Source organism: Melanotaenia boesemani, chromosome 19, assembly GCF_017639745.1.
Source record: "Melanotaenia boesemani isolate fMelBoe1 chromosome 19, fMelBoe1.pri, whole genome shotgun sequence".
NCBI classification, from domain to species: Eukaryota; Metazoa; Chordata; class Actinopteri; order Atheriniformes; family Melanotaeniidae; genus Melanotaenia; species Melanotaenia boesemani.
In genome coordinates, this window is record NC_055700.1 from 14729449 (window position 1) to 14756663 (window position 27215).

Consider the following 27215-nt stretch of genomic DNA (forward strand, 5'->3'; position numbering starts at 1 on the left):
TTCATTCAGAGGAAATCACATTTAAGAACCACTGGATTCATCTGTGTATTTCAAGTAGCACAACTGCTTTGTATTTTATTGCAACAAAAATTGCACCCAAGTTAGAGAAAGGGAAAAAGAAAACATTTACAAATGTAGTGAAAATATGTCTACAAAATTGGTGAATGAGGCTTAGACACAAAAGTCGAGTAGTGGTAAAAAAAAAAAAAAAAAAAAAGGCAACGACAGTACCATATTTAAGTCAAGGCAGGTAGCGGTGACTTTTGTCCTCAGGCATCGCAGTCAGTCAGGGCATGTGGGATGAGCCGACTACAGCACAAATACTGAAAATGTCCAAGAGATGCAAACAAGGAAGAAACATCTTGCAATGGACACCCTCCAAGTTACAAAATGTTGTGTAAGACAAAGTGACAGATCCATAAACATCTCAGTCCAGTGTTTCCCCCAGGATATATTTTTCTTTCTGGGGAGGAAAGGCATCTGCAACAGCATTTAGACAATGTGAGACCTCCACTCTTTTAGGAGCAGAAGCCTGCCAGAGAAACACCGAGTCAGTCTGGTGCCCCTCTTTACTGAAAAAGCATAATGCTGCAAGGCCAAATTGCTACTGATGGCTTTTTATGACTGGCATATAGAGAAGGTTGAATCAAACATGTATATAGATAATTTTATTATATATATAAAAAGGTCCAGTCAAAGGACAATATAAAACAGATCCACTAAGATGCAGATCCTACACCCTGGTCCCTCTCTAGGACAGACTGAAGTTTTTGGTATGGCAAACATTTATAACCAATGCATTTATTACTGATGCTTGTTTTTATGTTTAAAATAACAGAAAATGATCAAAACACAGCTATTTTTAAGCATGTGGCGCAATTTAGCCAAGGCCATTCATCTGCACTTGAAAGTGACAAGACCAAAACTGCCCTTCTAATAGTGTTTAAGGCACTATTTTTTTTTACCTAAGTGTGCAGAAAAGCAAAAAGATGAAGGCTCATTTTGCCTCAAATGCGTCTTTATGGCACACAGTTGCAAATACTGCAGAAAGCGTCCATACAAAGAGATAAAATTTAATCTCAGTATACAACCAGTCACCGATGACAAAATGCAGAGAAAAAGAACATGAGACTTGTTTGTTTTCCAGAATTCTTAAAGATGTCAATGGAAAATACAAGCACACGTGTTGTAAGGCATCCTGGAAAAAGATGAAGTTAAATTTATTTGTTTTTGCTCATTGTCGCAGCATTAATTAACACACCATCAATGATGGAAGAAAGTATCGAAGGGGTTTTTTTTTGTTAATGTCAAGTGATGTATGGGAAAAAAGCAAAATATGTAAGACATGATAGTTTCAAAAAAAGTCACGTTGATGACGAATTGGCCCCTAGCCTCATATTAAGGCCAAATGACAATGTGCATTCATAGTTAAGGCTGGTAAGAGACATCCACATAAGTTTCCTTAGAGTTCGTCCATAGTAACCACAGGCTGAAGTAAGTCAGAGCGTACTGTAGAGAGAGCATATGCTGCTGCTGCTGCTCTCAAACAGGCTTTACCCTCTACCATGAGCTCAACACTGGCCACAGCTTGGAAGGGGTAAAACATAGTTCATGTTAATTTCCTTGTCTTGGTAGCTGGTGATTTTTTGGCGCTACCTTTGAACAATGTCACTGATCTCTTTGACAGAGGACAGCAGCTTGCTGAAGTCCTGCTGTGTGTTGGATCCCCCTGTGGCAGTGGGGCAGATCTGAAGCTCACGCAAGTTGTTCTCAAGTTTGCTGATGGCCTCTCGAAAAGCAAACTTGTTCCTCATCTGCTGGATGGACTCAACGTAGCTCGTGCAGTGCTTTGACAGGTTCTTTCCAGCCTCCAGCACAGCACTGTGGCTACCGGTCTGCTCTGAGTTGCGAGAAATGGCTGCCCGTAGCAACTCGGTTCCCTCCAGCACCATCTCGCGTGTCACGGCTGAGTTTGATGCTTGGCGAGGTGCAGTTTTGCGGAGAGAGCGTCTGGGATCCACTAAAATTCCTGATGCTCTCTGGAATGCAGGTGAGCTCTGATCATTGGGAGAGGCGAGGGGGGAAGACAAGCCTCCCAGGCTCTGGCTAGAAGGTGAGGTGGTCACTGAAGTGGAGGACACAGAGGGCTTTAGCGGTTGAGGTTTAGAAGTGGAGCCCAAAGGCAGCTTTTTGGCGCCCTCACCAATGGTTAAACGAGGTTGGTCACTTCCAGGGATTGTATGATGAGAATCTGAGATGGAAGGAAGGCCCTTGCCTTTGATGTCTGTGGGGGAGTTAAGTTCTTGAGTAGGACTACGGGAGATCTTCCCTGTTTTGGCACTTGTGGGTGGTGGAGGTGGAGCTGGCTTGGGTTTCTGCAATTTTCCTCTTTCCCTGACAGACAAGGAATCTACAGTGTGCTTGTTTCTGCGAGCTCTGCACTCATCTCCAGCTGCACCCAAAGCAGGAAACACATTGGGCTTAGAAAGCTCAGCATGGAGAGCACTAGTCTTGGAGTTTTCCTGTCCCGGCAAACCTGGTCTCTTGACCACCTTGGGTGTCAATGTTTGCGAACTGGAACCTGGACTGGAACTATCTTTGCTCAGGAAGATAGAGGAAACATCTGGTGATGTGTTCAGGCGTGGTGGGGGAGTCAGGGTGCCCATTCGAGGGGCATTCTCCCCTTTCTGCTCATTGGTCTTCTTTCGTGGCAGAGCTGGCTTATTTTCCAAAGTGCTTGATTTAAAGTGGTGTTGGCCTAGATCTCGTGGCAGTGTGACAGATTTCCACTCAGTGCCATCTCGGCCGTTGGACATGTTAGAGGACCTCAGGAAACGGGTTGTATTAGAAATGGATTCGTCCTCACTAGGTGGTGTTGTAGCTGTCTTACCACCTAAACCAAGCACTGCTGGAGTTCCCTTCTTTCGGGGGAACAAAGGTCCTGGGTAGTTAGGAGCACCACTGGTGGTGGCTCCATTATTGGTGACATCCAAGAACTTTGAGGTTTCAAAGCCATGTATGGCATCATTTAGAGACAAAGATGCACCATTGTTGAAACTGCCAATGTCTCGAGGATCTGGGGTCACAACCCGTCTGTCGGGGTGGATGTCCATCTCTCTGAAAGAGGAGCTGCGTTTGGGAGGTGCTGGGGCGTTTTTCTTCTTTTTCTTAATGAGGCCGAGTATTCCAATACGACTCTTGTCTTTGTCTTTGGGTAGCAAACGGTCATCCTCGTTTAGATTATTGTCCAGCAGGGGGCGCTCTTTCCTAGGAAGCATTGGTGATGACACAACCACTTCTGGGTCCACTAGGTCTGAGGAACAGCATAAACAAATCAGGAAACTGTTGGCCATCAAGATATATAAGAGTTATCCAAACCATGGGAAAATAATCGTGAAGTTTGAATAAAGGCAACTGGACTATGATTGTTTTTTTTTTTTGTAGAGTTGCATTTATTTAAGCTCATATGATTACCATGACCTAGATGACTGAGAATCTACACCAGCACATGGCAAAGACTGGAAGAAATAAGACAATATAAACTGCTTCAGAAAGCTGAATGAATGTTTTAAATGGGCTCTGACTAATATTAATTGCATGGCTTAATTAAACACGTAAATCTTTGAAGTCCAATTAGGTGGAGGTCTTTTTTAAGGAGACTGTACAAAGGCAAAAATGACCTGATGAAACATACTTAAATTAAAAATAAATTCAAAAGGAATTACAAATACTAAACGGACAAAGTGTTTAACTGTAAACAAAACATTTTTTAAATGAAACAAGATGTCTATGTACCATTTAGGTATCAAAGGTCATGCAACGATCGATTTCAGTCAATCTCTAAAGTAGAATGAGTGTAAGATACTATTTTGCAACAAGGATAAATGACATCATATTCACATCTTACCTGTACCGTCTCCATCCCGGTTTTCCATATTTCTGCGCGGAGTTCTGGTCTTGGTGGGTAGCTCTGGAGCCTGCTGGATGGAGCTTAATGTAGCCTTCTTCCCCTTCTTTCCCAACTCCTTTTCCACCTCTTTAACAACAAAGTTAGTAAAGAGTTAGTAGAACATAAGGTTTCAACAGTTTAACAAGATAACACTTGTGCTTGTTCATAGATGTGGGTATCATGAAATATCCAAAACAAGACATTTTAAATGGCAAAAAAAGCAATACTAACCATCAGAGATGCTGGATTCCTGGAACATGGTCTCAAAGGCTTGGTGTGTCTCAGCAAAAGATGGCCGTTCTAAGGGGTTCCACCTCCAACCTGATAGGATGAAAGAGTTATAAAATTAATAATAAAAAAAGAAAGCCCTGCCAAAAGAAAAGAAATGTTTTAGCCATATTTTAAATAGGTTCCTTTTTGTACGTACAGGCTGTCATAAGTTCATAGACCTTCTCAGGACAGCCCTCTGGTCGGTCCATGCGGTAGTCTTTTTCCAGCAGCTCATAGACCTGGGATAGGTCAATGCCAGGGTAAGGAGACAAACCATAGGTGGCAATCTCCCATAACAGCACACCAAATGCTGAAGATGTAGGAATATGATAATTACTTGAGTCTCATTCATCCAGTACAATTAGCACAAGAAATACATCAAGAACTACAAGTAAACGAGGTCAAGAGAAGTATTGCAATATAATAATAAAAAAGGTTACCCTTGTTAAATAGCAATCAAATAAGTAATTTAAGTAGAACCGTTATGAGTATATTTAATCCAACTTACCCCAGACATCAGACTTAATAGAGAACTTGTTGTAGGCCAAACTCTCTGGAGCAGTCCACTTGATGGGGAACTTAGCCCCAGCATGGGCTGTGTATGTGTCTCCAGTCATTAGTCTGCTCAGGCCAAAGTCTGCAACTTTCACCAGGTGGTTCTCCCCAACCAGACAGTTGCGTGCTGCCAAGTCCCTGCAGGAGAGAAAGAGGAGCAAAGATGAGGATTCAGAGAGAAAAAAAAATCTAAACAAAACACTAAATATGGGAAAGCTATCAGGAATGCGCCAATATAAAAAAAATGAAAAAGGAAGGAGAAAATGAGCCAAACATTAACAGTATCTGCTGCTCCAGCAACTGTTCTGATGTTGGATGTGAGAATTTATGTACAGTACTGAGCCACATGCCTAATCTTGTCAGGCTTCAAAATTAAAATGCAGCTTTGCAAATAGAAACACATAAATCATCTCTCATCCCTTCTTAGGGACCTTGTTAAACATGTCTGAACAGACTGTTACAACAATGACTTGTCTATGATATAAGGAGAAAGTGAGAGGAGATTGCTTAGGAATGAAGAAAACAGAGAAGGCAACAAAGACGTTTTTTTTTTTATTTGGTATTCTTACAGATGTGACTAAACCTGCAAATTAAGTGGCACACACACTAAAGGATAGAGGAAAAACTTACTCCATTATCTTCAACTCAACTTAGTGTACACACACCTGTGTATGAAATTTTTTTTCTCCAGGTACTCCATGGCCGAGGAGATTTGTGTGGCCATGTAAAGCAGCACCACAGCATTGACCTCCTCTCTGTTGCACTCCCGCAGGTAGTCTAGAAGGTTACCATGGGTCATGAACTCTGTAATAATGTAGAATGGTGGCTCCCGTGTGCACACACCTGTAAAGGACACAAAGATGCAAAGCAAAAAGGCACTGTTAAACAATTTGTGGTTTTATGTCAATTTAATCAGCTTTTATGGGAATGATAAGCATGCATTGGAATGGAAACATAAAACAATTCCAGGAGAGATAACACATTTTATCAAGATTTTTCTTTTTTTTTTCACTTACCCAACAGTTGAACCAGGTTGGGGTGTTTGATTTCTTTCATAACGGCTGCCTCTTTGAGGAATTCCTCCACCTCCATTGTGTCCTCCTGCACAGTTGTTGGCAAAACAAAAATGAGAAAAGCCACAACCTGGGTGTAGTTGCACCTATCTAACAGCAGATGGTAATATTATTCAGCCAAATCAAAGACTTATATCTAACCCAGAGTTAACAATGCCTGCAGATGTAAAAATTTTCCCACCAGAGAGGATTTTGACATTTACAATGTTCAGAAATAACAGTCTTTCTCTTTTTGACTTGCCTTTAGTGTCTTGACTGCCACGGTGAGATTGTACTTCTTCCAGACACCCTCATATACCTCCCCATACTGGCCCCCTCCCAATTTGTGCTTCATGGTAATGTCAGTGCGCTCCATCTCCCACTTGTCGTAGTTGGGAGAAACTCCGTAGATGGTGGGTTTGTTGCGTTTTGGTGCTGGGTAGTGCAGTGTAGTGATGAGGCCATCCGAGACAGTGGAGTGGTGGTGCACCAGCTCTGCCAGGGTGTTGAAACGGCTCTCTGACGAGACGTATAGCTGGAGGAGTTTTAAAATTTGAGTAAATGCATTTAGACAGCAATTCTTTTTTTTTTTTTTTTGTTTTATTAACAGGAAAGTTAAACTCAGCAACTGTCTATAAATGTTTAAAAGCACCCTAAAAAACAAGAGGAATTCTGAATCTGTACTTAAGTGAACAAAAATTCCCCATATTATCAGTCATTAACTTTTAACTACTAAGTAGTAGCGCTGACACATTGTCTGGAAACTTAACATGAAAGGGAGCTGTCTGAGACCAGTGATAACTGGAAAAGTGAAGATGGTAGCCCATTCCAAGCTTGGAAGGCATGTGTCAGGAAGCTTGTTGATGGAAGGATATTGGTCAGGGCTCAGTGGACACAGACTTTTCCATCAAACAAGTCATGCATTAAAATGTTTTTCTCTACCATGTGTAAAGATTCTAGCTCACAATATGAACACATCTGGAAACAGTAACAAAAAAAAAAAAAACTTGCATTTGAGAAATCTTTCACACCAGACTTTTGACTAGTAGATTTTTTTTTTTTTTTTTAAGTGTGCGCTCACATATTTGGCAACATATGTCAATGCTGAAGCATGTCTTAGCATGGGGTGTCAGTGTCTGGATCAAGCCTCATGTCTGCCGGCCGTTATAAGAAGCACAACGGTGGTTAGTGGCATTCTTGTCATAGTTCTTAAAGCTAGCTCATCCCGCTGCATCACAGGCACCAGGGTGACACAGACAAAATAGCAGTGACTTCTTTGGGGAATGCCAAGCTAAAAATTTCAGGCTTACATCCAGTAACAGGACATACGGTTAACATTCCCTTAACCCTCACAGAAATTGTGGATGATTTTCTTGTGGTAGAAAGTATAATTAGCTTTGAATTAATTTTCACATAAAGCTGCAAGCTTTTTAAGAGGCATTACAGATCTGCAAAATACAAACAGGACTGGTCTGACAGCAGATTGTGCAAACAGGAGGTTGTTTAATCCTTTCTTTGTGGAGTTTAAATCAAGAAGAAAATCCGCAGCACTGCTGATACTACGAGCCAACGTGAATATTAGTCTGTTATCCTTCCCTGAATGAAAAGCAGACACTACAAGTACATTTGTGATTCTTGGTGTGTAAATACAGTATATATACACAGGAGTTTCCACTGATGCCTACCTTGCCGTCAGATGCAGTGTTAATCCTGTAATGGTAGACTCTCCCCTCATACCGCAGAGAAATGGACCTCTGTCCAGGGCTGCTTTCACTTTCTCGGACCAGAAAGCTTCCGTTGATGCCCGAGCTGAGAAGATACTCGGCAGCGTTGCGCGACACAGGTCCATGGTACCAGCTGTGCTTCTCCAGGCTGTTGACTGGTGTGATGTAGTTGGACGGCACCCAACCTTGGCCATTCTTGGTCTGTGCTTCACACCACTCACCATTGTGGTTGTAACCCAGCACACGCAACTTCTCTCCTAGTCATCAGAAAAGATCAGGATTCAAAAATGATCTATGCTTATTGTCACTGAGGAACTCTTTTACACTTTTTCCAACGATATCAGTGCGTTCGTTGACTGTTTTCTTCAATAAAGCTGATGCAACACTTATCAATATCAGCATAAAACAGGTGACCATAACATGACACTGCAAGAGCTAACTGAACCTGAGTCAAATATAATCTCTCTTCACATATCAGTTGCACCTCATAAGTGAAAAAAAGACATCCTCCTTCATTTGCCTACAAACCCAGCATCAGGGAATCAACAGCATATTTGGCTCTAATAACTAGTCCCACCAACTTGCCTTAAGTTTAGCCTGAATATATAAAAAAAACAACACTAAATAAATAAAAAATGTATATCATCAGTAAGATGCATAACAAAATTTATATTATCCAATTTTGAAAATTCTGCAAACTATGTGATTTAAATTAAATTGGTGACTTAAAACAAATTCATGATTATCTGTCGCAGCATATCAAGTTATGTAGGTGCTGGACATTTTCTTGTTTATTTCAGTGCCTATGTTCCCTCCTTCCTTCCTCCATTTATCTGTATGATCCATCTACTTTATTGTTTTACAGTTGGTTCAGTGGAAAAAAGAATCATATGTGAGACTGTTGTCAGGAAGTGAGTCAGATGTGAATGAGGACAATGAGGGGGGCACTGAACAGAGGATTCCCAGTGTGGCTCACTTTCCATGTCATTTCCAACCCAAACACACTAATAAGAGTATTTGACATACTGGTAAACTTTATTCAAACTATTCTAAATGTTTCCCAACTATAATTACTGTATCTACACAAAAACACAACATAAAAAAGGGAATTAGTCTGGATTATTTCTCATGGTGTCCTGGTGACCCAAAATTTTAAGCTGATTACAAATGTCCTGGTTCAAGTTCAACTATAGACTTATTTGTATAGTAGGTAATCCAATTTTTATATTCTGCTCTTCTTTTTGCATATTTGTTTAATGTGTATTTAGTTAAATCTAAAAAAAAAAAATAAAGCAAAACTGTTTCTACCCCCAAATAACCTGAATTCCCCTGCTTACCTTTGGTAATGCTTAGTGTATTGTCACCACTAGCGACAAAATCATAGAGTGCAACAAACAGGTTGGGGTCATTCTCGCTGGGTCCTGCCAACAGGTTCTCTTTGGAGTTCCAGCGGGCTGCTTCTGTCAGACCCTGACCCTCAAAGTCTGGTCTCTGGAGAGCTTCTAAAGAACACACACACAAAAAAGATAAGCCTGTCAGAATGCATGAAAACACAAGCAAAGAGATGACATTCAGAGCTGGTGAGCATATACATATATATAGGTCTGTATAGTCAGCAATGACTATGTGCAGCATTTTCCCAACATGGCTTCTCCTGAGTAGGAGGATTCAGCAAAAAGTCCCCCTCCTCCATGTGTCATTTAAATTCTCCTACAATCCCTTTAACTTGCTCCCACATGCACATTGTCAGCCATGATCCAACCGTGGGACTAAAGTAATAAACCTGATCGTGTGACCTGCACTGTCCTTCATGTCTCTCCAACTTTTCATTTCCTGGATTATCTCTTCTTAGTTTTAATTTTCTTTAATACCTACATGTAGACAACTACCCCACATAAGACCATGAGAATCTGTCTCAGCATGAAATATCATGCTATCTGTGCTTGAAGCTCACGGGTGATGTGCTTGAGTTCAAAGTGCTTTAGTTATGTTAATTATAGACATTATTTGAATTGCAGCTATTTTGAAGCAGTAAAACTTGTGAATATATCCAAAAGTGTGAGAACATAGGGAGGAAAGAAGAAGGCAGTGTAAAAGGAAGATAGGAAAAGGAAGTCAAGGGAAGAAACAATGTTTTATCTGCTGTTTGGGCTAAACCTGAGCCTGACTGTAGTTTCTTCAGCTGTTGGCACACATATCTGGGAGGCATCTTACATTTCATTCACCAAGCTCATACATCTTCTTATCTGACAAAACAAGCTGAAGGAGCAGTAAGCTTTCAGCGAGATGCCAGAATAAATGCTTTAAATGAATTAGAAAGAAAAAAGAAGTATGAGTTCATAACTGACACCATGCAGTAGCACATCCAAAACCCCCCAAAAGTGTCTAAACAAAGAGAGAGAATTCAATTTGGATGTCTCTATGCCTTAAAACTATTCAATAAAATGTATTTAAATGTCATGCTAAAAGCCAAGTAAGGAGCCAGTTTTGTTATCGACTGGCACTATGTCATCACTGATAAGCTGTGATCGCTGTGTATATATAATTTATTATTAAAAGACGAATAATTTCAAAGCTGTAGAGGTTTCTGATCAGAATAGCTCGGTAACTCATGGACACAAGGTCTTTCCCAAATCACAACAACGTCAAAATGTTTCCTTTCATCGTGTTGTGGAAAGCAAGAGTCCATGAGCTGGATAATGTAGCAGTAGTTGAATAATGCATCATAACTTGGTCCCTAGTCTTAGTGCATAAGGTGATAGCTGAAAAATGCTGGAAATTTGTGATGTCCACACGATGATCTCATGTAGATCATGGTGCAAAAACAAAAACAGATTTTGTGTTGGTTAAAAATATTTACCACAGAAGAGTTATTTATTTGACAGATGAAAAGCGCCAATGTGTACTACGATGAAGCCACAGCTGGATTTGATTAAATTTACAGCAGAGCTGATTACGAAAACTGCAATGATAATGCTCTGTTACAAAACAGGGATTGAAGAGTCACATGCTTCCTCAGTAGTTTTCAAGTAAAATAAAAAGATGTTATGACTTTAAAGTTCCTAGAAACAAACGTTTAAAAAGAAGAGCTGAGACAATCACAGCCAAATGTGGTGCTTCTTTTAGATCATTAGCCTGCCATTTTGCCTCTGACAACATGTCTGATTCAGTTTTCTGAAGCTCAACACCTGGCTCCATCTTTCAAGGTAAAGATCTGTTGCAATTTGGAGCAAAAACACCCGCAGACAAGTATGCATCGATAGAAAAACCGGTGAGGAACCTTACCTAATTTCCCTCAGGGCTTGTTAATAAAGTATTTTTTATTCATTAAAAAAAAACAACCACTCTTTATGACTTTAACTACCAAGCTCCATTTTTAACTGAGGACTCAAATTTTCCCCAATATAAAATAAATATGACATTGTAAGATATGACAAGCAGCCAAAGATTTCAATTCCAGTTTATCCCTTGGTAACAACAACAACAGCGGCGTGTTCCCAATGAATATTGTAAAATGAAAAACAGATGTGGGCAGAGATCAAGCCAGATAGAAAAAGAGGCACCAGCAAAAAAGAAGGAGACCTACGGGTAAGAAAGACTACACCGCTGCAAGTTTGGCCAGGTCATAAAGTGTGGGCAGAACATTTAAGCAGTCCGTGCCACACACGTCCACTTTACGGGCCACAAATACCACAGCTACTTGTGAGAGGGTGACAGCACACTGACACGCAAGTTTAGGAAACACACACTCAGAGAAGGAAAGAAAAATCACATGAAAAATTAAAGCTGCAAAGTAACTGAGACGGAAACATAAAGAAGGAGAAAATGTGTAGTATCAGAGTGAAGTGCTTCAGAGATGTGGAGTGGGAGAAATTACGGTATGGCTTGGCTGCATTGCTGAGATGACAGTCAACATGATTAAATGTCTGTGGAACTTGTAAAGAATGTGTGGCTATGACTGCACTGACAGTCACACACTGATGCAAGACATTAACTTTCTTCAAAAACCAGAACACTCAAAGAAAATAAAACATCTTGTCTGGTAATCCCTGGTTATTTTAAATCAGCCAATGTTGGTAACAAACTACCTGGCATATTCTAGTCCCACCTACATATTTATAATGCTGGGGGGACATATTTTTCTTGCATCACCTGTCGTAAAAATGAGTGGAGTGTGTCAGAAAACAAGGATGGATTCAGATAGTACATCCCTGATATGGTTCCAACAACTGTAGGCGTTATTATGATAAGAAAATAATATGACTAAAGCAGGAAGCTGATGAAACTGAAACAATAGAAAACTGGGCCATTAAATACAGAATAAAACACTTTTAATCGAAGCGTTCTGCTGTTATAATAACTGACTACGGTTTTCCAATGATGTCAAAATAGTTCTCATGCAAAAGAAAAACAAGGCCTTCTTGTAAGATTCTTTAATTTAGGTTAAAACATGTCAGCGTGACATCGGCTGTTTCTTCCACTATATGGTCTAAAAATTTGATCATTTATTGCTGTTATCCTCTTCAATGTGGAACATACCAGGACTATTATCTCTATTAGATTATAACTCTGCACAGTCTTTGGCATATCAGAAACTTCTGAGTGCATTTCTAACCAACTGATGCATTATATACAGCTAAAGGCTGCCCTGGATTTTTTCATGTGAATCTTTTTGTTTCACAGATCATGTACTAATCAAGTGAATATTATGTTAAACTAAGTAATGACATAATGTAAATTAATATTAATTGTTAAATTAATTAGAGCCTTCTAAACATGTTTAAAGTACTGGAGCATAGCAGAGAAGTGAAAAGGAAAGCGCAGACTGAGATTAGACCCCTTCTCCTCATAAACAAGAGTTAAGTGGGACATGGCAAGGAGTCAGATTTCCTTGTATTCTCTTCCCTGTCTTTTTTTCCCCACTTTTTTCCCCTGTGCAGCCAGCCAGTGTGTCTGGCCTTCCTCACCCTCCCCTGTGATTACTCTCCGCTTTCCCCTCCCCATTCTTTAGTTTCCACAGCTTAGAAGTCATTGTTGTGCCTTAAAGCAGCAACAACTAATATTCATCTTTGTTTGTTAATTTGCCACTACTTTTTTCAACATTCCTAGTATTTCACTTTTGATGGTTTTTATTTCTTCCCAATAAACTGTAAAATCATTATCTAAACAAAGAGACAAAATTAAACAGGTTAGGAAATTTCTTTACCTTCCAAGTAACAGCTGGAGGATGATGAGAGGCCTTTCTTAGATTTACACCCCACCAATTTTAGGCATATCTCCAACATTTTCATTTGCTTTTTTTCCTCCTTCCAGCTGAAAATGTTGTTGGTTGTTCAAATCAGATGTTCCTAGAACGTTTCTTGACTACATGTGTCCAACAAAGGGGGGAAAAAAATCTTTCATAAAAAAATAAGAGAAAAAAAGCCAAACAAAAGGAGAAACAACACCGCGCTAAAAAGGTATACTGATTGCTTTTCTTCCAGCTTCAGTGAAATCCTGTTTTACTTTTCTTTCCTTTCAAAGCGAAAGAGAGTGCTGTCCGGCAAGGTCTACCAACTTTTTCTTAGGAGCGTCTCCATCTTTTTTTCCCCCCTTCCACTTTAGGACTTGCGGTTAACTCCACTTTCAAAAGATAAAAGAAAAATCCAATAGGGCCGACTTGGTCCAAAAGGCTGCTAAACTTGTAGATATGTCAGCTGAGTGAACATTAGGGCTGTCTGAGCGGTGCCATTCCTTGCTTCTGTCCCCCGTGTGAGTGTGTATCTGAGGCACAGGAACTACTCGTGCTACAGCTGCCAACAAAGGGCCTCTTTCAAGCTCAGCCTGCTGCACTCAATGACATCAGCTGAGCCCTCCCACCTCCAAAAGTAGGAGGTAGAGCTTGATACTGACACACACTCTCCAAGAGGAATACAAACTTCTCAAAAGCATCCAAAATCCATGTCGACATCTCAGAGAAAAGATCCAAAGGTCTCATTTAAATCTTAGAGTTTACATATATTGAGTCCTAAAACATATTTCCCCTTCCTCTATTGATGAAGATGATTGCCATTCTCTCTCCTTCTCAGCCATGGTTTTTCCTTCTTTCTTCAGTCTGAAATGTTTACAGTTTGAGGATTCAGTTTTGCAAAGAGAATTGGGTTGTTAGACATGACTAACGCTCTAAATCAATGGGAGAGAAACTGTAACCCTTGCCAATGTTCTCTGCAATTTATCCGTCACTTCCAAGGTAATTTTCCATGAGGCTATTTTTTAATGAGAATGATTTGGATCTATCAAAATGATAGCTTAAATTTTGTGGCCTTTTGCAAACTATGTGTGATCCTATGAATAAAGGTAGAATATCTAAAGGGAACAAAGAATCCTGGCATTTGAAAACATGCAAATTTTTCTCTAACACCTCATCTGCCTATTGAGGTCCGTTATCTTGATGTTGCTGCTGTAAAACTGTACAATGTTACTGCTCAACATTTGTTTATGTAATAATCAATTATCTCACGAAGCAGGAAAACACAATGGGGTACCGACTGATTTAAATAGCACACATTCAGCAATAAAGCATTACTAAAATCTTAAGTTACTTATTTTGTTCTGTACTTTCTGGTTTATTGTAAGGTACTGTAATAGTTTTGCTCATGGTCTTGAAATGATTACAGATTGTCATTACTCTGAAACCACTTTAATTTGTCACAGGAGCAGCTGCAGTGACTACAGCTGGTAAATATTTTATATGTAAATGACAAACATCCAATACTGTGAATGTGTATGTGTTAGTATTTGACTTAATAATACAGGGAAATGGACTTGATGACTACATAAAGCAAATTGGTTAACTAATTCACCTTCAGGCAAACTTCAAACAAAGTTCTAAAAACAAATAATTTAAGGTATAATTGATTAGACCCACTCAAAATCAATGACTTTTAAAATGTAAAAACACATCTAATACAAATATCACTTATTACCAAAAAATGACTGGCCAGAAGGCTAATTCATGCTTTCCACATCCACTTCAGCATATGTCCTGCGGAACAGGAGCTTCTTCAATCTGTGAAAGCTAATAGGGAACTTCCTATTGGAGGAACACTTTCTGCCTGTTGCAAGTACACCGACTATGCATGCAATTTTCAATAAAAAGTTGCCCTCACAAACCCGACGGTAAACAGAAAGCACAACATGGATGCCTGATTTAAGAAGAGATTTGCTGTTCTCCGCATCTTAAGAAATATGAACTGAAAGAAAACAAGAATTTTCAACTAATGTGCATGAGTGGAAAGCTTTGCTGCAGCTGACCTAAACAGAAGTATAAATAGAATCAATTTTATTTCTATCTATATAATATAATTTTGATATCCCAGCATACCGCATGCTTGTCTGTTTGCCATATCAGCAATAACAAGGATCCTTTAACATGCCTCCATTTCACTGGCTTTGTTAAGAGCAACCTCCGTAAGCTAACCATCAAGTCATGTGGCAGTAGGCCCCTGCATCATCACTGCAGTGCTGGTATGGCAAACATTTGTCTTCTTCTTGTACACCACACCAAACGCCAATTAAAAAGAAATGCAGGCTTCCTAAAACTCTAAGAAAGGCTTATTAACTAACCACAGTCACAAAGTGTTGGGGAGATGAGAGGATAAGGGCAAAATGAGAGGGGCTATAAAAATGTAGGCAAGAGGAAAAAAGGTTGCAGATGGAGAAGCATGAAGCACATTGTTTGGAAATGAGCTCATAGGAGAATCGCTTGCGTTTTATAATGTGAACCTAGTATGTTAACAGTTAGCTGACGTACATCCACCCTGTTTTCATGACTTATTTCTTTAAACTTTTATGCAGAAAACAAACTTTATTCCCAAGCTCTACTATAACAAACAATAATGATGCAATAACAACGTTTTCCTTTTCCTTTCTCTTACTTTTACTATAGATAATACATTAAATTCTGCACTAACATGCCCCTGCTTTTTTATGACATGAACATTTAAATGAAGGCAGAGGTGTGTCATTGTTTGAGGACTGTCTAGCTTCTGTCCACTGACTTCATAGACACACAAACATAATCACACTGTCTTACATTGTAAGAAGTGGAAGCCTGCCAACACTTAGCATAAACCCTGACCATCTATGTTATGGAACAAGAGACTTTTGAACCAAGCAAGCTCTCTAAATACAGAGTAGGAAAGGGTGGCAGACAGGGAGTGACACAAAGCTATGTACAGTCCTAATAGTGATTTTGCACTGCACATAGCTTATAATTTCATTGTTGTTACTAACTCAGCAGGCAAAGCAATCTGTAACCGTTATGTGAAGCTAAATATCAGACATTCAGGAATCAGGTATTATTCATGTGGTGTGTGGATGCGTGTTTGCACATGTGGCTGTTTACTCGAGGCCCTCCAGAGAACAGCCAGAGTGTCTGAGGCGTGCAGACCAGCAGATGAGGTTAAGGGACTTGGATTTCCACATAATTCTCCACTCAGAGCAGTCCACAGGGAAAATGGACACTTAAGAATGCAACAGTCACTGCTCTAGTTCAAGGTTTACATTATAGCATCAGTCTGTGGTACTAACTTAACAGTGTTGACACATTCAGTACATTTATATGACACCATGAAGGGAAATAAATAGATAAGCAAATGAATAATTAATTAATACATTGTGGTAAATAATAAAACAGAGTTTCAAAATGTTTGTAAACATGTTGGACCAAAAATGTAGGAAAACTAAGGCTTTAAACTCTAGACAAAAAAAGCCAGATAATGTGGGTGAGGAGTCAAATTACTCCCTCTTATACACACTCAACTTGACTCAGATTGGCTTAGGGACTCTTCACAAGCAACATAGTTCCTTGTTCCAAGTTATAATAGAATAAAAAAGAACCACAAGAGATTGAGCATCTTTTTGTAAAATGTACAGAACTGTAAAGATATTTACCTTAATCATAGTACCAATTTGCCACTAACTAAATTATGTCACTAAGGTCAACTGGGAGAGATCCAAAACTAAAATGTTGTGTTTTTTTTTATTTTTTTTTTTTTAAAAAGGGCATCTTGGTGTCCGATATACTTTGGGTGCTGACAACATAAGAACACACAGCAGAGGGCCTCTTTTCACAGCTGGTTGTTCTTCTTGTTGTTTTGTATAAAAGCCCTTACTGAAATAGACAAACTGGCTTCGCTGTCTTTAAACACAATTTTTGATATTTTTGCGCACACACGTGCATATACTCACACACAATTTATATCTCATTAGCCAAATCTCTCTCATTTGTGATGCCCATAAAAACTGCACAGTTTTTAAAAAAAGAACAGGAAGAACCATTTTATCAAGATAACAGACAAGATCTCAAGATAATGGCGCAACAAAAAAAACAAATAAAGTCAAATATTCCCTCATTTCTCCACAGGATGTTGCTAATGAAATGCAAATTATGCATGAGAACCAAAGATATGCAAACTCGCAAAGAATTGAAATGCATGGGTGCTTGCCCAGAGTTAAAATTTCATTACTTCAGTACAAAGACAAATGGGTCAAATGAACACAAATAAATATTCATCACGTTTCTGGTATGTAATGCTGTGCTAAGCTGTGAAAACTAGAGGGCAAAAAGGGACTGCAACACAGCAACCGGTGTATGAGTGAATGCATGTGTATGTGTGGGGGTTAGAAGATGCTAATCCACAAACTTTCAGCTGAACTACTCAACTACTGACCCAGAGTGCTGGCATTAAAGCATGCCTTTTTTGATTTCATTGTTTTATGAGTGTGCAAACTATGAGAGCCAATCTCTATCAGGAGGAGAAAGAAAAGCAGCAAAGAGAAAGAAAAAGGGAACATGTATTTAGAAGGTTTGCTATGCAATAGAAATCAAAAGAGAAAGTTGCTATTAAATTATCTTTCACTTTCAACTTTACTGTCTAATTTAACAAATTTAAAGAGACAATGACAAATTAAGAGAGTGAACACTGTCTTCCTGCTATTATCTTTCATTGTTTTGGAGCTGTTATCTAGTTACTCGGGAAAGACCCCATTTGTCTGAATGCCCACTGGGGTAAAAACAGCAACAGGACATCAACTCTGGCTGTGAGACTCTTTAGCCGCAGTGGTGGAACTGCTTGGGCTTCTCTTAGCGTCTAAGTGGATCCAGATGCAGCAAGCATTGCAGGCGCCCTCTTATCCCTCTTACAGTGAGGAGTTTAATGCAACACAAAGAGACAGGACAGCATGCCAGTAAAGAAAATGTTGGGCTGGTGAAGGAGGAGAATGAAACCAGACAAAGCCCCAAACTGGTTGACAATGCCTATTTGCTTAGTCCTTGTCCATAACTTAAATTTCAAAAATGTTCTTCAAAAAGAGCTGTAAAAGAAAAATCAAAAGGCAAGGTCCCAGATAAAATATATCAGTCACATAAGATTGATGATCTGGCAAGCTGTAAGAGGGACAAAGGATTTTTGAATAAGGCATTTCAACTTCATAAAAAAAAAGCTGATACCATCTCTGGCTTTTTGGCATCCAAGGTAGCAGATTGTCTGCAGAGAAAACAACAGCTGTGTCTGAAGCTGTGGCTGCCTGCTTGGGCATGGAGCAGGGAATAGGGGGAGTTGTTTTTTTTCTGTGTGCATGTGTGTGCAGGGAACCAGGTGGCAACAAGCTCTCAGGCTGCATTCCTCACTCAACTTAAGAAACTCTTGGTGACGACGTGAGCATTATGCATGTATGTACAATGTTAAGAGTGAAGAAAAAGATCCCTTATGCTGCTTTGCAACAAATGAAATGTGCATGACCTCAGAAGCCCATAAGCCTGAACAATTTATCAGAAATTGTAACTCAGTTACACAAGCTTTCAACAAGCACAAAGACATTTCAGTAAATAATTATGTCCTTGTCAGAAATTGGTCAATCACTGCCCTAAACTCCATAACATTTTGTCATTCAGATGGTGAAATGAACTCAAATGTCAAAAACCAAGGCGAGTCAGTGACTCAGACTCAACAGGACTGTTTGTCCTAAATCGGCAAACACACACTTTCAATTGTTCTGTGGAAAACAGAGTATCCCATGTACACTGGAAAAAAGCTTTGGTTACAAGTGCTTGTTTGCAGATTTATAAATGTCTTTCCCCTTCAGACGAATCCCATAACAGTAGCATTTTAGCCAATAGTATTCGAGCTTGACAATGTAGTATGACGAAAAGGTGTGTGACCACAGACAGCAGCTAAACAGAAAAAAGAAATGTGTCACTTTTACATGGCAACCTTTCCAAGCTAAACCTCAACCTTTTCCTTTTGCGTATATATATAAAAAATTTGCAACAGTGGAAAAAAAATCTCTGTGCAGATGGAAAATGCACATATATATTTTTTAAAGTAAATCTTGTTTTACATTGTTGTGTTGTACAGTTGTCTTTATGCCAGAGCCAAGGCAAATTCCCATTTTTGAGAATGAAATGGACAATAGTCCTAACAATGTGCACATGACAGGCCTGTGGTGGGTAGTAAAACAACACACTCCATGTGTGCAATACAACCTTTTTAGAAGGGAAAACATAACAACAGCTTGTGTAGAGGTGTATTATTTATCTGGTGCATGTATTCCATGCACCTTCGCAGATGGGAGAAATGTTGCACAAAAATTAGGTTTTGCTTTAAGAACCCAAATGACTTAAAGATTGAGCAACACAAACATAACATGGAGGTCCACCATCGTTGTTGCTGTTGTTGTGCTGTTTGCTGGTTTAAACAGGGCCTGAGTGGACAAAGTGCAAGAATACATGATAGACGTCGTCATCACTAAAAGATTGCAGTTCACGTTTACACAGACAGGTTTCGTCGGCCTCATTGTCATTTAATCACAGACTTTTAAATACTTCTCATATTTTCTTAACACTTGTTTACTGTTGGTTTTTTGAGTGCTTCGTTATTATGTTAGCATGTTGTTTGTTTTGGCTTTTGTTCCATTTATTAAAATGTATGATTGAATTATATTTGTAAAAAATAAACATTTTTGAGAAAGAGAATAAAAGAAAAAAGGAAGGAGGAATGGGACTGCACCAGTTATTTGAGAGAGGAATGCACAAGAGGTCACATACTTCTCCTCACTGCAGCAGCTCGCCCCGAGTTTAACTTTCTCTCTCTCTGCAAAATAAGCGAAATTACTCAATACACATCTGGTGCAACAGATCATATACAAACACATGCAATTCTCTAGGAAGCAGAGTGGACTGGCTCAAGAGACAAACAATAAAGAGACTCTGGCAGAAACCCCTGAATGATATGGTCATACTGACCGGATAACTCAGTTACACAATAGGCCTATTTTCCCTGAAGATATTTTCACATGTAACACTATACAAGGCGCAGGTGAAAATAATTAAATTAATCACACATTACACTGAAATGCTCTGGTCCTTGCATAGTGCATGCTGACTCACTAGTCCTTTTCATGCAGCAGTGGCACCAAACTGGTGCAGAAAAGACATCCTCACTCAGGCAATGCTGTTCCCCTTTGGTAATTCATGCATATTAGTTGTGGAACTAGTTGACAGAAACCAGCTTTGTTTGTAGTTACACACCATCTCCTCCTACTGAACACAAAAACTCCAGTCTGGATCTGCAACTACCTTCACTGCCAGCTCAGGTGTTCATCAGCAGTAAATCAACCCCCCAATGACGATCCATCAGTCCTGTCTTTAATGCTCACTGTGAAAAGGACTGACTAAACTTCTTTTTTCCTTATGACAGGACTGGGTTATGCTAACCAGGACCCATCCACAACCTCAGCCACCAGCAGATGGCACTGCCTACCCTATCTCTATCACACTACACATTGTTAATGACCAATCCCAGGAATAAACATCTTTCTGAATCTACAGGATGTCTACAGATTTAAAATCTCCAATGACAGCATTGATTTTTATCTGCTACAAAAACTCTTATTGACAAACTTAAAATGTTGAAAACTCCATTTTCTAAGAGGGGGACTTCAAACTTCATCAAGGTATTGATCGGTAACAGCGTAATGTTTAAATACTTACCTAACAGAGTATTGAAAAAAACTTTTTTCTAAAACACAAGGCTGGTCATCAGCTAGCATGACAATAAAGTGGACTATTTTCCAGGTGGCGAGGTGTTGATGAAAAGGAAAAACAGTCAGTAATCAGCAGCAATGTACTGTGCAGCAGGGACAAGTGTGTTTTCCACACACACTCACAAGCTTGTGCAGGCACCCTTACTAAAACTCAGCATTGAGCTAAATGCTGACCTTAACCATTACCAAATCATTGGATCCCATGAGGACTACTGGCTCCAATAAAGTCGGCAAAGATCGAAAAGGTTCAACTGAGGTAACTAAGAAAAGTACACATACAGGCAGAAAAATCAATAAACCAGTAGAAATTCTATAACAAAACACTTTCCAACCTGTGGCAAGTTTAGGAAGAAAACAGATTAAATAAGAGAGAAATGTATTAGTTGAGAATTTCACAGAATCTGTGTGCGTGTGTGTGTGCCCATAAATGTAGAGACATGGTCAGCAACAATGAGAGACAAGCCACTGGGGGTCTAACAGCTGGCCTGAATGAATACTACTATTAGGCGCCTGCTCTGTGGGTATGTATGTGGGTGTGCACACACACACACACACTCACCCAGACCCCCCTCTTCTTATCTTCGGAACCCACAGGGATCATGGGAGGAGATTTGGTGTCTAGACTGTATAGATTCCCCGAGTTCCAGCCAAAAAAGAGCCAGTTACCGGTACTCACTAAGAGAGATTCACTTACCAAATACACAGTTGCTGCAGCTGCTGCATTCAACACACACACACACACACACACACACAGAAATAAAATTATGTCTCTAGAGGGGAAGGTTGGACTGTCTATCCTCTATTCCAAAAACTTAATAACTTTATGAAATCAGAATACAAAATTCTTAACGATAGAAAAATTTCCTCATTTGTTCTAATTTTTAATTAACTTATCAACATGTTTCTCTTAATCAAATGTTCAACTTTTCATCTGCTTATTTGGGACATCCGCTGTGATTCCAGGAGCCCATGACATGACTAAGGACCACTTTACCAGTTTCACAGCTACTACTTGTCGACAAGCTCGGCTGCAGATGTTTACTGGATTGCTCATCTTTGCATTATGCATAACAAGCCAAAGACAAGCCGCAAGATGGCAAAGAGGAAGTGTTGTTCATATATTTAGCCTTTAGCTGTCTGTGTCAGGTCTTCTTGTTCAGATAATTACTATTTTTTGTCTAATTTCTTCCATAGATATTTCTAATGTTCTGTAAATATGGCCTTAAAATGTATCCTTTCTATCTGTGTTAATTAACTATGTGGTTGGTTTTCTCTTCCCATTAAGACCCTAAATATAAAGAGGCAAATATAGACATGAAAAAGTGGGGTATCATCCTCTTTGGTCCCCATTCTTTGTTGCTCTTTAACAACACGTGATGTTCTGCCAGGCCAGACTTCAGCCATTAAATATAGGAAAAAGTGTGGGGTGAAATTTATGAGTAAGAAAAGAAGCCCTGTTGTTCCCAAACTGACATCTCTCCAAGCAAGCAGCAACATGCCAAAGGTCCGTACATTTTCTATCACCCAACTCGTCTGGCTGGATGAGGAACATAAGTTGGGACTGTTCTCCTCACACATACAAGTTTCCTGCATTTGAGACAAGGACAGTTTACAGAAAGGGAATGTAGTCTATTAACCCTTTACACCACTGGCTTGCCGTAGTTTTTTTTAGTAACTTTTGGACTAAGTGAATTGTGCTTTGAACATTCTCTGACATAAAATGACTCTTCGCTCCACAAGAGAAACATGGCAGAAATACATTAGCTTTATAGAAATAATATAAAGGTGTGATAAAATGAACACCCTTTTATGTTTGTCTTCTGTTTTTCCAGTAGGGACTAGGAAATGGATATGATCAGGAGCAACTGTCAGGGACAATGGTGTTTTTCATACAACAGGAAAGGAAAGGTTAAAAAAAAAAGTTGTTATATGTTAGATGGTTAAGGTTCATCCTTGTTCTAACAACTAATATATTAACATAGAATGATTCATTTAAGCATGGCTGCCAATTCACTAAAAGAAAAAGAGCTAGGTAACAATGGGTTGAGTGGTTGCTCTCAGTTTACTTGCCCATGAATAAATAAACTGAAGCTGCTGTGTTGTTCAGTTGTAGCTAGCCAGCTAGCTTCTGAGCACTGCAGAGTGAAACAGAGTAAACACAGAATTTAAGTAGAATTAAACAAGCGTGACTGCACATTATTTTCTAAATGAAAATAGCATTTGTTGATAATTGCAATGTATCCTAATAAATCACAGTACCATAAATCAATTCAACTGCCAGAGAGCATATTTCTTTTTTCCATCAACATGTGGATGATTCAAATATTAAGGTCAGAAAAATGGTCTTGAGTCCTAAAATCTTCTTTGAACTGTATATCCCGAACCCTTTTATAACTAACCTATTTCATTTCAGCTTTTTTTAATGAATGGCAAATAATTAATTAATTACTTATCACTTTTTTAATACACCAGGATTATACCCCTGTAAGTAGACAAGCTTGTTAGTGGACACATACTATTTTAGCTGGAACTATTTCCAGCTAAAAATATAGTTGGTGTTTAGTGTTGGCTATAATTTTATAAAGTTAAGTAAACTGCTATTTAAACAACAAAGGGAAGTGATGTAGGAGTGACGAAGGCTTGTGTAGACTGCAGGTATAGCAGTGCAATTATAATGCATGGCAAAAATCTAAAACTGATATTAGATTTTACATCAAGACTGTGATTAGAAGTGATTTTTCATTTAAATCTATTATGCATTTTTGTGCCTTCAAGCAAACTTAAACTCCAAAAACTATACAAAAATAAGTGATAATGTTTATCATCTTCGGACCTGTTGTATCAAACAGGCCTGCCAACGTAACTTTAATTTTGAGTTTTTTTCATCCTAACAGCAAATACAGTAATCTTAAACACACAAAGCAGCACACAAGCAGCTGAAGAGACTATGGAAGCCATGGCCCTGGGAAACTTCTGCTGCACCTTTACTATCTCTGCTAGCTAGCCAGTGAGATCATACCTATCCACATTGCAGTACACAGAGAAGCCAAAAACACAGACAGGTCTTTGCTTGTCCTCTCACTGCCTGGGTCTTTCTCCCAGGCAGCTGCATGCAGAGGTCTGAACCTGCCTGCTGGGAAGCAGCATGGCGCTGGCTATTCCACTTTTAACTAGCTATGGCTCACCAAGAAGAGGAAAAAAAAAAAAAAAACGAACATAAAATTGTGTTGAAGTTACCCTCCTCTTGCACTATGGCTCACATCCCTCTTATGGTCTAACCTGATCATCACAAGAGGAAAGGGGCAGAAAGAGAAAACAAATATGCCCCGTCATTGACCCTTTACCAAATTTGACCCATTTGCTGACAAAAGCTTTCATTCTGTTTTTCTGACCTTCCTTGTCCTGTCCCCCTCTATGTTATGCAAGACTTCAAGTCAGTGGAAAGAATTGCTGCCAAGACATTCAAAGTCCTACACTTTTGTTAAATGTATCAGTTAACTGGATACATGACACACATCCAATGCAACAGATGATGATCTTTAAAAAAGAAAATATGGTTTATCTCTCAAATTATATATATTATTATTTTGCTTTGTGTATGAGTTATTTAGAATCAGAAATACTTTACTAATCCCAGAGGGAATTCATTCATTACTGACCTTGATCCCCAAATCAATATTACAGCACTGTTTCCACAAAACCAAAACTGTTGTGTAAAATGTAAATAAAAACATCTAAAAACTTGGAAATCATTTTAAATCTACATTTGCTTGAATACAGCAAAAATACAGCATATTAATTTGTACTGATTTCTAAAATGCTCAATAAAATAAAAAAGGTGGGACAACAATTAAAACAACTTTGAGTTTGGGAGCAAGGAGATTGTTGCTCAAGGATAAGGATTTCAGTACAACTCAACAGCTCAGTGTTGTTAGTATATCTCATTTCACTATATCATTAATGTTGTCAGTTCACTGCAGGTTTTAAACTGGACTGTAGGCGGTCCAGTTTAGCCCCTAGACTCTTAACTGCAGTCATGCTGATGCAAAAAGCAATCCCATGCCAAGTGCATATGAGTTTTCTAACTCATATTAATCCAAGTTAAACCGATCAGTCTTAAATAACTATGTATTTTTATAGATATTATTTATACACTTTTATGTACTTTTTTAAACCCAATTCTTTCTTCCTTTGACAAAATTAGAAATTTAAGGTCAATTTTTAGATGTGTGTTACTGACAATAGTTATATGTTTATGAAGCCTTTGTAACACTGTCATGATTACACTACAATACTGTATCTGTAACAGTAGACATGGTATTATACTAAAGTGTACATCACAAAATATCCAATGTTATTACTATTTTTATTTATTTATTTATTGTTTTTTGCAATTTTACAATTCTTTTGTAAAATGTGACCACTTTCCACCAATTCTTTATAGTGTCAGTATTAAACATTTTTCCTTGACTTTTGTTGCCTCATCTCTTTTGGCATCAAATTTATATTGAGTATATATTTGTCAATAAAATGTGTCAGTTTCAACATTATGTTCTGTTTGTACAATTTTCAACCATATATGACTTAAATTATCTGAAGAATCAATGCATTCCGTTTTTTAATTTACACTTCACAATGCTTAAAAACTCTTCATCGTCTTTAAGCATCCAAGACGAAGAAATGAAAACAAGAAAAACAAACAAGGATTAAACTTGGTCTGGATTTATGGTAGACTGCCTCCTTTACTGTACCTTGGCTATTTTATGTATCATTTTATTGTGGGCAGGAAATGATAAATGAAGACATAGACCACCATGATGGTACTTTAAGGAGCCACAACTTATAAATAACAACCCAATGACTACGAAAACAAGAAGTAAAGTAAGAGATGAGATCACAGCTTGTACTATTTATGAGTTCCAGCAAGCAGAAAATGAAAGAAAGTAGAATAATTTCATCCAATGGGACAGAAAAACATCAGGTTCTAAACAGGGGAGGAACAGACTATTGTATTTGTTCAGACTATACGACACATGTCCAGAAAATCCCGGTTGTAACATCTCCAGATAAGACTTATGATTTGATACTTTGGATATCATATTATAGCTTTATAAAGCAGGGCAAGGCTCTGTGTCCACAGTGTCCCAGGACCTCCCCAGAACCAAAGGGATCAGCCTAAGGAGTGAAATGGCAATGCTTTCCTCATGCAATGTAGAGCAGAGCTCATAATACGACTTTGGAAACTAATCAATAAATACTGAGATAAGCGACAAATCACTAGAGAAATCCCTGTTTTTACTTTTGAGTTGTGGAAAATAAACCAAAATGTAAAAGAAACAATCTTATGACAAATTCAACTATATCAATAATCTAAAACAGATTTTTTTTTACCTAACCTACAATATAAATTAGCATTTGTAGCAGAAAGGACACGTTATCCTACACAGTAGGAGGCACTGTTGAATTCTGCAACTCACAACAAAAGATGTTTTTCTAAATTATTTGGGATGGGAAAGAGTAATGTCTGGCTGTGTACCCAAAGCTGGGAACTATACCTCCCTTTTCTTTGTCCATTCTATCAGTCTTACACAAAAACAACAACCAAAGTGCAATTTCCCTGATTTTATGAGCTGTTAATAGATCTATTCCTGGTGGTCTCCTCTTACTACCATGTAATATATTATATACCTTTTCAGCTTTTAAACAATGTGTCTGACATTGGACTCAAATTCAGGTAAACATTTAAATATACAAATCTAATCAATAGCTCCATCACATAAGTTATCAGCTCAGCTGTAATTTAAATTCCAGATTAAAACAGAAATAACCCACAGTTTTTTTTTCTATGGAGTGATTTACATTCGGAAAAGTGATGTCTGTGCATGAGAAATTAGCAACAAATAAGATGTGCTACTTAAAAACAGTGTAACAATAATAAATTAACTATTAAATCACACTGTAATTCAATTAATTATAGCAGAGATACCAACTGAACAAAGACAATAATATATTAAAATTTTTCCACAGTAGGACAAATAAAGTATATCTTATCTTAAGGCTCAGTTAAATCCAACCACCTCTACGGAAAAGAGTGTTTTTGGGGAACTGCTTGTAATGTTAAACTGCAACAGATCTTATCATAAACCATTAAAAAGGTATAACTGTTCACTCAGTTTGTGATAACAATATTTCTTTAATCACTATGTAGTGTTGCAACTACTGATGAGAATTGCATCAAATGTCTTTCTTGTCCCAACAGTCCAAACTTCCCAAAATAGTCAATCTAACATAAAACAGGGTGAGAAAAAGCAAGAAACTGCCTAAGAATTTGAAGCAATCAGATATCTGGCATTACTAATCGAGGTGTACAATGGTCCAGTTTACTCATCGTCATTATGTAATTTCACTAACTAGAAGTTTAACTAGTAGACACAGAACACAGAGAAGTGTTTTATTATATGCTTTCAGAGTAATGCAAACATAATACTCAGAAAACTTTAAACTTATTTAACTTTTTCAACCATTAACCATACACAACTGACCAAGGTAATAGTTTCAGATATTCTTTAACTGTCGACT

At 38.5% G+C, this 27215-nt stretch overlaps 1 protein-coding gene across 1 annotated transcript in view; it reads right to left on the minus strand.

The window, feature by feature from the left end:
* Positions 1–48: 48 nt before the first annotated feature.
* abl1 (c-abl oncogene 1, non-receptor tyrosine kinase) overlaps positions 49–27215 on the minus strand; it is a 29032-nt gene continuing 1865 nt past the window's right edge. Inside the window, 10 exon segments of the mRNA XM_041970877.1 lie at positions 49–3313; positions 3908–4036; positions 4181–4270; positions 4377–4529; positions 4728–4912; positions 5440–5617; positions 5791–5875; positions 6089–6361; positions 7512–7807; positions 8888–9052. Of these exon segments, the coding sequence (XP_041826811.1) occupies positions 1653–3313; positions 3908–4036; positions 4181–4270; positions 4377–4529; positions 4728–4912; positions 5440–5617; positions 5791–5875; positions 6089–6361; positions 7512–7807; positions 8888–9052 (3215 nt within the window). The 3' untranslated portion in view covers positions 49–1652.